The following is an 11,727-nucleotide window of genomic DNA, read 5'->3' as shown; positions in this document are numbered from 1 at the left end:
ATAATTATTATTTTATTGTTTAAAGGGTTAATTATGATTATGTTTATGAATGTTGATGGATAATATTATTTAGTTTATTATTATCATATAACTCAGGTCGGATGATACGTTTAAATATTTTATTTTAATTGATAATTTCGGGTCCGAGGTCATTAGAGGGGATAACACGTGAGTGATACCCATCCCTCGGAAAACCGACGCGGAAAATAATCAGAGAGGACCGGGCTATTGTAAAGATAGGACGTGTTGTTGTTGTCCGCGATTTAAGTGAAATTATTATACTCGTGCTTCGTCCGAAAAGATTAGTAACCTGAAATAATTTTACAACATGTAGTACCACGCAAGAGGTACCACAACACACTTAATTTGAGAGCATATAGTTTGAAAAAACTGACTGCTGCGCCTCTGCTTTCCGCTCATCGGCGCCATATTCCTCATTCACGTTTTAGTGCTTTACCACAATACACGCATTCATCGCTATCATGGGAAAAAGCAAGAAAAGGAAGCATTCCAAGGATTCTCGATATTACATTCTTAAAAAAATTAGGAAATTAGAGGAAAAAATAAAGAGAAAATACGGAGATACATCATCATCGTCAGAATATTCCGAAGGGGAATATTCAAACCACTCAGGTATACATAACCTAACTCATATTAGTGAATTCTCACACCATATAAACGGGTTCAGAGCAGTTTTTGGGGCTGTCTCGAAAACCGAAAAATTAATTTGGTACAGGGCAGCTTCTGGGGCCGACCCACAATACCATATAATTAAGGTATACCTATGCGTACGTCTATTCACACGCCTTATATACCAACGACTATTTAGTCAAAGATAACTGAGAATTATCTCTAACAAAAATTAAAACATGAACAAAAATTATATATTTATATATAATTATTGGTATTTAATTACGCAAAAAAAAAAAAAAAAAAGTTTACATCGTTCGGCATTTACAGGGGACCATATACCAGAGACGCCAAACGTCAGGTCTCCATCACTTCCGCCGATCACCAAGGAACCAATTTTACCGACTGACAAACCTTCGAACGAAAAGGACAGAGAGGGCACAACGACCGATGATCCGCCAAATTCAAATGACCAGTCAAACGTCTTTTCCGAAACACCTCCAGATATTATGAAGGAATCAGAGGTTGAAATCCCTGCTGTTGAGCAGGATATTTTGGAGATTCTTGGGGAAGATCCCTCGAAAATAGAAAAACATGGATCAGATTTCCACACGGAAATAGCCACACGATTTCAGTACTGGTCTACGTTGGGCATCAACAAGGAGAACCGAAAAGAATTAAATGAGAAATATTTAATTCCAAGAAACTGCCCTTGCATTAACGCTCCTTTAATTAACCCAGAAATTAAAGCAGCACTGTCAGATACTGTAGTGAAACGAGACAAAGGCATCGAAGCCAAACAGAAACAACTCGCTTCAGCGATCTCTTGTGTCGGAGGAGCTATCTCTCACTTGATTAACTCAAAAGAGAAGGATAATGTATTACTAGGGCAACTTACGGATGCTGGACGTCTCTTGTGTGATCTTCAATACACAGAGTCAATTACACGCCGTAATTTCGTTTTTTATTCAGTTAAAAAAGAGTTTAAAGACCAACTATTGACTACAAAAATAGACAAACACCTATTTGGTGAAAACTTAGCGGATACGTTAAAAACAGCAAAAGCAGTTTCAAAATCCGCAGCTGAGATGAAAGACGATACCAGTCCTAGTATAAAAACCCAGAAAAAGACAGAAAAACCTCTGGCTTCCAGGGATTTAAACTCCAAAGCTCCGGTTCCGCTTCGCAGGCAGTCGGGTCCAATAAGGAGCTCGGGGCCTGCTTCTCGACATCATTAGCCAACAAACTCGTTCAAGAAATCATCGAGTCGTCAGAAGACATATCGACGTTAAATACGGTAAAATATGCTGGTCGTTTATCACTTTTTTATAAACAATGGACACTCCTCACAAATGATCAAACTATTCTATCCTGGATAAAAGGATATGAATTAAAATTTTCTCGGCCTGTAAGGCAAAATCTTATTCCTCAGACACCAGAGTTAACGGAGTCAGAGGAGTATTTTATGAAGGAAGCTATATGCAAGCTTTTAGCAATCGGAGCGATTTCCGAATGCACGCCCTGCAGCGATCAATTTGTGTCGAGTGTCTTTTTAACACCAAAACCGGGTGGAAAATTTAGATTTATTTTAAACCTGAAGGCTCTTAATAGATACATAGATACCGACCATTTTAAAATTGAAGACTTACGTACTGTCTTAAAGCTAATTTCTAGAGGCGACTTTATGTGCACTATAGATCTTAAGGACGCTTATTTATTAATAAAAGTACACCCACAAAGTAGGAGGTTCTTAAGATTTATTTGGAAAAATAAACTATACGAATTTAACGCTCTTCCGTTTGGTTACAACCGGGCTCCACAGATTTTTACAAAACTAATTAAACCCGTAATAAGACTCTTACGGCTGGCAGGTTTTTTATCGTCAGTTTATTTAGACGACTTTTTCTTACTAGGCAGAAACAAGAAAGAATGCCTAGACAATGCCAATACTACCAAAAAATTACTCATTGCCCTGGGCTTCATTATTAATGATGAAAAAAGCAAATTAATACCCTCTATTTCTTGTAAATATTTAGGTTTCGTTATAAACTCTCAGGATTTTAAAATCACCTTGCCTTCAGACAAAAAAATAGCCATTAAGGCTGAATTACAAAAATTTATGAAAATAAATCGCTGTAAAATCAGAAAATTAGCACATCTTGTTGGTATTCTAGTTGCAGCTTGCCCCGCTGTAGAATATGGGTGGTTATATACGAAACAATTAGAGCGCTGTAAATTCCTAAGTCTTAAGAGAGGTAACAATTATGAAAAATACATAAACATACCTAGTTCAGTCGTACCAGACCTTAAATGGTGGTTAAAAGTCATCGACAATACCTTCAGCAGTATTAAGGTTGATGAATATCAGGTAGAGATTTTCACTGACGCTTCAACTACGGGTTGGGGAGCAGCTTGCGGACCTGATAAAACGGGAGGAAAGTGGTCAGAGGATGAACGAAAGCAACATATCAACTCTCTTGAATTACAGGCGGCATTCTTCGGCTTAAAATGTTTCGCCAAAGACCTAAAAAATTGTCAAATTTTAATGCGTATTGATAATTCAACCGCTATATCATATATCAACCGTATGGGAGGTATCAAATATCCCCACCTCAATAAGATCGCTCGAGACATTTGGCAATGGTGCGAGGAACGCCAAATTTTCATTATAGCTTCGTATATAAAATCTTCAGACAATCAGGTAGCGGACGCGGAGTCGAGACGGATTCATCCGGATATTAAGTGGAGCCTAACAACAATGGCTTTCAATAAAATCGTATCAAAATTTGGACATCCTAAAATAGACTTATTTGCCGACAGACTAAATAAAAAATGTACCAAGTATGTAGCTTGGCAGCCAGATCCAGAGGCTTTTGAAATAAATGCGTTTACGATGAACTGGTCAAAGTTTTACTTTTACGCGTTTCCCCCTCTTTCAATAATATTAAAAGTTCTTAGAAAGATCATACTAGACAAAGCCAGAGGCATAGTTATAGTTCCAGTTTGGCCAAACCAACCATGGTTTCCGATCTTTAAGAGCCTTCTCGAATCAGATACAATAACTTTAATACCTAATGAAGACATTATTATTTCTAATTTCAGCAGCCGGAAAATACACTCGACTCTTACCCTGGTTGCCGGAATATTATCCGGGAGGGATTATTGAAACGCCAAGTACCAGAGACATCAACTGAAATAATGCTGGCATCACTGGCCGATAGTTCAATAAAACAGTATGACGTTTGCCTGAAAAATGGTTTGTCTTTTGTCAAAAAAACTCAGTTGATATGTTCAAAGCATCAGTGTCATCAGTGATAGAATTTCTTACAAATATATTCAATGCGGGAAACCAGTACGGGTCTTTAAACAGCCACAGAGCAGCATTATCTTTAATAAACCCAGATGTTTCAAATGATGACAGAATTCAAAGATTCTTGAAGGGCGTATATAGGCTTCGACCCCCTTTGCCTAAGTATAATCTAACCTGGGATACATCTAACGTTCTGGATTTCCTCGCCACATGGTATCCAAATGAAAGTATCTCTTTAGAACAGCTTTCCAAGAAATGCATTACTCTACTAGCTCTCGTTACGGCACACAGAGTCCAAACACTCTCCAAAATTAATATTAAAAACATTGAAACTCAAGAGACACAAATCATTATAAAAATTCCAGACCCGATAAAAACTTCACGACGAAACTCTAAGCAACCAATCCTCGTGCTACCTTACTATCTAGAAAAACCAGAGATTTGCCCAGCAAAAACACTAAAAGATTACATGGAAAAGACCTTGACCTTACGAAAGTGTGATAACTTAATGATAAGTTTCAAAAAGCCATATAAGGTTGTTTCTACGCAGACACTGAGCCGCTGGATAAAATCCAGCTTGAAAGATAGCGGAATAGACGTTACAACATTCACTGCACACAGTACCCGACATGCGGCTACTTCCAAAGCCTATAAACAGGGTGTAAACTTGGACTTAATCCGTAAAACTGCGGGTTGGAGCGGTACTTCAGATACGTTTGGTAAATTCTATAACAGGACAATAGTTAACTCAGATATATCTTCATTAGCAAAATCAGTACTTGGCACATAGTAAATATAAGAGATGTTAAACTTTATAAATTGAAAAAGAATAAAAGATAATTTATGTTATAAATCAAACGATTGGTGTCTTCCTATTGGATTAAGATATTTCCTGAACGCTCTGAAAATCTACATGTTGTAAAATTATTTCAGGTTACTAATCTTGAGGACGAAGCACGAGTATAATTAACGATTAAACGAACTTACCAAGTGAAGTTCTATCATAATTATACGATGTGCTTCGTCCGAAAAGATTAGTAACTCCCACCCATCCCCATCAAGCGATCCCCAAAAAACCTCTGTTCAGGAAATATGCAGAGATAAAAATTATAAAACTCTGAACGAAATGAGGAATATGGCGCCGATGAGCGGAAAGCAGAGGCGCAGCAGTCAGTTTTTTCAAACTATATGCTCTCAAATTAAGTGTGTTGTGGTACCTCTTGCGTGGTACTACATGTTGTAAAATTATTTCAGGTTACTAATCTTTTCGGACGAAGCACATCGTATAATTATGATAGAACTTCACTTGGTAAGTTCGTTTAATCGTTAATTCTGGCCCAGTTGCCGTTACAAAATTAATTAAATATTAAAGAGAGTTGATTTGGTGATCATTAGTTTTTTCGGTATATTGAATTGAAAGTAAAAAGTTACGGATTAATTGGTATTTAAGACTTCAGAAGTAAATTATTATCAGCGCCGGTAAGTCACCTGTATTATCATTTGTTGCATCGGCTATCGCTGGACCCTCAATAGAGTTGATCGCGATATTTAATTGATTAATAATTGAACCTGAGTTATTATTTATAATAATAAGTTGAGTATATTCGGCGTACGTCCCAGAGTTTGGTATACGTGCGTAGACGCGTCGAATACATTCCTTAGTGGATTATAGACAAGGATAGCGTTTGAATCCTTGTCTTACGGTAGTATTTAAAATATTATTTCTCTGGGTAAAATTTATTTTATAATTTGATGGTATGCAACCCAGTGTTGCCAAATATATTTTGAGTTCCCGCGTCTTTCTCTCCCCAGAGCAAATAATATAAAATAAAGATTGGCATTTTTATATGTATAAATTTTATATTGAGTTCATATGGTAAAAATTTGTAATTTGTAATTTGAATTCCCCAGCGGATAATTTAATTTAAGTTAATTTGATTTTTATTATTATTATTTGACGGTATTAAGTATATTATTATTTGTTAAAATTTACTATAAAGAATTAATGTATGGTAAATAACATTTGGTATTATAATAGTTTGTTGGATTTATATTTATAAATATATTTGAATTAAATAATAGTAAAAGGATTCCAGTGATAGCCAACATTTGTTTGTTTATTTCCTGGATATATTTTAGTGATAAGTATTCCTTATTTATTTTATTCATTATATTTATTTGGTTTATTTCTGCTTGGTGCATACATTCTCGCTCGAAATTTGGTCCCGTGACCTCTCCCCTGATTTAATATTATTTTTGTCCGTTTTGTAAAAACGGGCTGGCGCCCTCGTGCACTAACCCAGCCTGAAGAGCTGGTTCAGGCACACTTTTATTTTATTTATTATTTTGAGACATTTATTATTATTATTATTTATTATTTATAATTTTGTATTACACGTGGGTGACCGCATACGGTTTACCGAATTTATTCGCGTCTCCGTCACGAATTAAAAAACGGTATACGTTATAAAAGTAAAATTATAGTGATATTAAACTGTGTTTCAAACAAATTTAATCCCTCAATCTCCTCACTTATAACTTTCAACGACCCTGATTTATAAAATTTAACATCTCCGGTTCTGGAAGGCCGAGTCTTATCTTCCAGTGGCGCCCTTATTAACATCAATTAATAAAGGGGCCAAACTTGGCAAGGTTGAGATATACCCTGTTATACGTTCAAGGTCCAGGTCTGCGAGTGGAAGTGGCAGTGATATCAGTAGTAGTAGTAGCAGTACTAGCAGTTCTGAAAGTGATTAAGTCAATCACCTCATTTCATCTTTTTTTTAATTTTGTCTTAATAATTGTAAATCTTTTATTTTGATTTTAAATCCAAGTGTTATTAGTTATATTCTCATTTATTGTGAATTTAGATTCAGCAAGTTTACATTTATTTCCGTTTATGCCTCTTGGGCATTGTAAATCGAATGTTTGCCATTAATTTAATCTGTTATATCAATATAATTTTAAAGTGGTTTATGTTTAGCATTAAGTTTTGATGGAGTATTATGCCTGGATTTCACTAAAAACTGGCTTTAAGCTCTCAGTATAATACGACAGAATGAGTTACGTTGGCCAAATTATAAGCGAGATATTATACCATTTCTTAAACTCTATTTTTGTATACAATAAATTTCAATTTTTCAATTTACAAATGTGTAATTAACTATATTATTGTTACGTCCAGCTAAAATGCTGAACGTTGTATTTTATTTTTAATTTCTGTTGTATTTATTAAAATTGAGCCGACGACCAGATTTTATTTTTTTATTATCAATTTTATGTTTCGATAATATTTAGTGATAAGACATGACGAATGTAAAATGCTTTTAAGGGATTAAGACTTGTTTGCTTTGACATTTTTTTTGAAATGCTAGAGCAAACACCTAAATGTAATTATAATGACCCCTCAGGCAACTGTAAAGGCCCAAAGGCCAGCTGAAACACTTTTCATAGAAAACCAAAAATATTTATCAGCAAAAGTGTACGTGGAATATATTTTTTAGTTACAAATAAATATAATCTTAATCCCTTACTTTCTCTCTGAGTGCACTTTTGTCGAGACATCTCGGGATCATAGAACAAATAGACAAAATAATTTTTTTATCGATAACGAAATAGCCATTAAGGAAACAAATTTAGATGTCTAGACGAAAATGACGAAATAGTCATTAAGGGAATTTAATAAAAAAATTACTATTTAGAATAATTTTGACTAACAAAAATAGTAGAAAATTTATAACAATAAATAAATAATAGAGGCTCAACGCCAATCAAAAAAAATATAATGTTAATTAAAATTAATATTTTAAGTTAACAAATCATAATATTACAAAGAATAATAAATAAATATAAACATTTAAATTTAAAATATTGTTATAAGTAAAAAATTGTACATGTGGATGGATGTGTGGGTGCGCACGCACATAGGCCCACATAGGGGTGTGCCCTTACCGCTTTCCTAAGGTGAAAATCTTAGAGAAAGGGAAAGGACCCATAGGAACTGTGTTCCGATTGGACACAGTTTCCCCCAAACAATAGACGAAATAGGATCCGATAAGAAATTATAAAAAGGGTCGTAAAACAAAAAATAGTTAGTCCCGGACAAGAGGTCCCTTGAGGCAGTGAAGTTCAAGTCACAGTGTCTTCACAAAAATTAAGTTACACTAGTTCCGTACTAGTTCAATTTTATACAAGTGTTCTCACACTTAAATTTTATTTACGCTAGTTCCGTACTAGTTCAGTTCTATATACAGCGTCCTCACGCTTTTACACTAGTTCCGTACTAGTTTATATTATACAAGTGTCCGCACACTTACATTATTAAGAGTTTTATTTAAATTAGTGGTTTTATAAGTTTAAATTCAACTGTTAGAGTAAATTGTTAGCAAAGGTAATACCTAGAGTCAGTGAAAATTACGATTGTACAAACATCCAGTTGCTGCGACTACAGGTATTGTAATTTTTAAGTTTATGTTGTATTAAAATCAAAAACATTTCCAACACACGGAAATTGTATTCAAAATTCTATAGTCCTCTCTAGTTATTAGAACGAATCTTATTGTAAATTAGAGTCGGCTGACTAGCCACCTAATACTTTCAGAAAATAATATCAAGTTTATTGTATTCATATTATCGAATTTTTCAATTTCATAATATATAGTAATTTAATTTGTACATCAAACATCTTTTATTTCAACACACCTCCCAGATAATTACACTCAGTGTGATCCCGGTCTATTGGTCGAAAGACTAGGGCCGAAAATAATAATAATAATAAATTATGTCCAAAATCACGATACACACCACATTTTGGACGTAACATTATTTACGTTAGTTTATTTGAATTTAATAATAAATATTTGATTTAATGTTTTTTGAATACATCGTAATCTCTGAAATACACTGGTCACAGAAATTAAGGGATAGAAAAAAAATCCGAAATTTTTAGGTGATTTTCAACATGCTGTAACTCGGTGAAAAATGGTCGTATAAAAAAACTAAAAAAAGCAAATTGTAGCCTCAAGTTTCTAGTTTTCAGATCTGGACCTCAAAATTTTTTATCATGTACGGTTCCGGAGTAATCATAAGAAAACCAACGAAAAAAAAATTTTCAAAATTTTTGCTGGTCTTTCAATACCTCTATGGGCGACAATAAATTTTTTTGAATAATCCGACTGTCTGATTTTTCTTGGAAATTTTATGCCCTTTAATTTGGTGGCCTTAAAAAGTCTCTACGACAATTTGACGCCGAGTTATCATTGATCAAAGCAAAAAAGTCCATTTTGGCTTTGATAATCAATAACTCCGGATGTATTGGTCGTACAGAGAATGGAAGCAGGGTTTTGAAAATTGGAAAACATTCTCTATAAGGCAAAATTAGTGGCATTTGGTAGAAAAATTTTTTTTTAAGCGATATTGTTTGGTAAAAAACAGGTCAAAATTCACAAATTTAAGGATATTCGGAAATCTTGCTATAACTTTGGATATAACGGATGAACGAAGGATATCTTAGACTTTTTTTCAACCTCAAAGTGTCCTGAAAAAACCCTGAAAATTTCAAATCGCTGCGATTTTTCTTTCTTAGTGCCCCGAAGCTTTAAATTTATCGATTTTGTCAAAAATCACCATAATTGGTAGTTTCTTGGTTTTTGTTCATTTTTTCGATTTGATAATGGTTTTTTTACCGATAATCTTCATTTCTTTGATCAAAAAGATCGATTATCGAAAAAAATTGAAAAAAAAACAAATTTTGAAAAAAAAATTTTTTTTTTTTTTTAATTTTTTTTTTCAAAAATTTTTTTTTTTCAAATTTTTTTTTTTGTTGTATCTGCAATGATTTATCATTGTCAAAAAAAATTCCTAAAATTTTTTTTCCCGCTGTAACTGCATCTGCTTTAAATGTCAACTTAACAAACATACGCTTTAGGTAACTTTAATGCCGGCGGTAAAAAAAAATTTGAGGAATTTTTTTTGACAATGATAAATCATTGCGGATACAACAAAAAAAAAAATTTGAAAAAAAAAAATTTTTTTTCATAATTTGTTTTTTTTTCAATTTCTTTCGATAATCGATCTTTTTGATCAATGAAATGAAGATTATCGGTAAGAAAACCATTTTCAAATCGAAAAAATGAACAAAAACCGAGAAACTACCAATTATGGTGATTTTTGACAAAATCGATAAATTTAAAGCTTCGGGGCACTAAGAAAGAAAAATCGCAGCGATTTGAAATTTTCAGGGTTTTTTCAGGACACTTTGAGGTTGAAAAAAAGTCGAAGATATCCTTTGTTCATCCGTTATATCCAAAGTTATAGCAAGATTTCCGAATATCCTTAAATTTGTGAATTTTGACCTGTTTTTTACCAAACAATATCGCTTAAAAAAAAATTTTTCTATCAAATGCCACTAATTTTGCCTTATAGAGAATGTTTTCCAGTTTTCAAAACCCTGCTTCCATTCTCTGTACGACCAATACATCCGGAGTTATTGATTATCAAAGCCAAAATAGACTTTTTTGCTTTGATCAATGATAACTCGGCGCCAAATTGTCGTAGAGACTTTTTAAGGCCACCAAATTAAAGGGCATAAAATTTCCAAGAAAAGTCAGACAGTCGAATTATTCAAAAAAATTTATTGTCGCCCATAGAGGTATTGAAAGACCAGCAAAAATTTTGAGAATTGTTTTTTCGTTGGTTTTCTTATGATTACTCCGGAACCGTACATGATAAAAAATTTTGAGGTCCAGATCTGAAAACTAGAAACTTGAGGCTACAATTTGCTTTTTTTAGTTTTTTTATACGACCATTTTTCACCGAGTTACAGCATGTTGACAATCACTTAAAAATTTCGGATTTTTTTTCTATTCCTTAATTTCTGTGACCAGTGTAGTTTAAAAAGACCTAGAGTAGCGCGCATTCCTATTATTTTTTCTCATGTTCACAACTAATCTGGTAAGCGGAAGTTTCTTCGCAATCAAATGTATTTATTTTTCTATTTGATCTCATATTTTTTTATTTACCTTATAAATACATGCAAATAATTTGTTTAGAATTAATGGAACTTTTCATCAATAATTTAAGTAGCTACCGTTTGAATTTTTTTACACTTTTGTTAATAACTAAAAAAAGTATTAATTGTATCATCTTAGCTCGTAAACTTATATATTGATGTATTTATTTTTAAATTTTTTAAAGTATTTTATTTACTTAGTAAGTCTAAGAAAAAAGCATTAATGAAAAAAATTAAAGGAACAAAAACATTTTAGAAAATTTTTAGTGATTTTTAAAAGGCTGGAACTTTATGAAAAGTAATCGTATCAAGATTTTAGAAAAAGCATTTTCAAGCTTACAATCTTGAGGTTCAAGATCTTTCTATCAACATTTTTTTATATCTACGGTTATCGCGCAACTATCCCAATCATAAAATAGAAACCAACGAAATATGATTGTGTAAAATATTTCAAATTAATTTAAGAAAAATTCAGAGTAATTTATGACTAAGACAAGATCTTGACAAGACAAGACGATGTAAAGAGTTGGCCGATTTTCGAGATCAATACGGGACTTACATTTTGAGTTCGAGATCAAGACAAGAAGGAAAGTACCAAGATCGAGGAAAGATCGTTTCAATCTTGTCTTGTCTCGACTCGAGTGCAGCCCTACCTCCGTGGTGTGTATACGATACTTCCCCAAATCATCACATGAAAATTAAAATTATTCTCTGTTTATGGGAAGAAGAGCGGATGCACTAATTTTTATCGTTTGGTTTCTCATAAAAGAAAAGAACA

General features: G+C 33.2%; 1 protein-coding gene across 1 annotated transcript; it reads left to right on the top strand.

The window, feature by feature from the left end:
* The first annotated feature begins 482 nt into the window (after positions 1-482).
* On the top strand, positions 483-1,868 carry LOC130671954 (uncharacterized). The gene is made up of 2 exons (XM_057476106.1): positions 483-633; positions 961-1,868. Exons 1-2 carry the CDS (start codon positions 483-485, stop codon positions 1,866-1,868), a joined length of 1,059 nt encoding a protein of 352 aa, XP_057332089.1.
* The last annotated feature ends 9,859 nt before the right edge of the window (positions 1,869-11,727 follow it).

This window comes from Microplitis mediator, chromosome 7 (assembly GCF_029852145.1).
Source record: "Microplitis mediator isolate UGA2020A chromosome 7, iyMicMedi2.1, whole genome shotgun sequence".
NCBI lineage: Eukaryota > Metazoa > Arthropoda > Insecta > Hymenoptera > Braconidae > Microplitis > Microplitis mediator.
Note: the sequence above shows the minus strand (reverse complement) of the source record. Positions and strands in the feature narration are given on the sequence as shown.

Bases quoted from the DNA above. Each gene is read 5' to 3' on its own strand.
- LOC130671954 (XM_057476106.1), top strand. From the start codon at position 483: ATGGGAAAAAGCAAGAAAAGGAAGCATTCCAAGGATTCTCGATATTAC. The intron at 634-960 runs GTATACATAACC...CGGCATTTACAG, and splicing joins GGAATATTCAAACCACTCAG to GGGACCATATACCAGAGACG.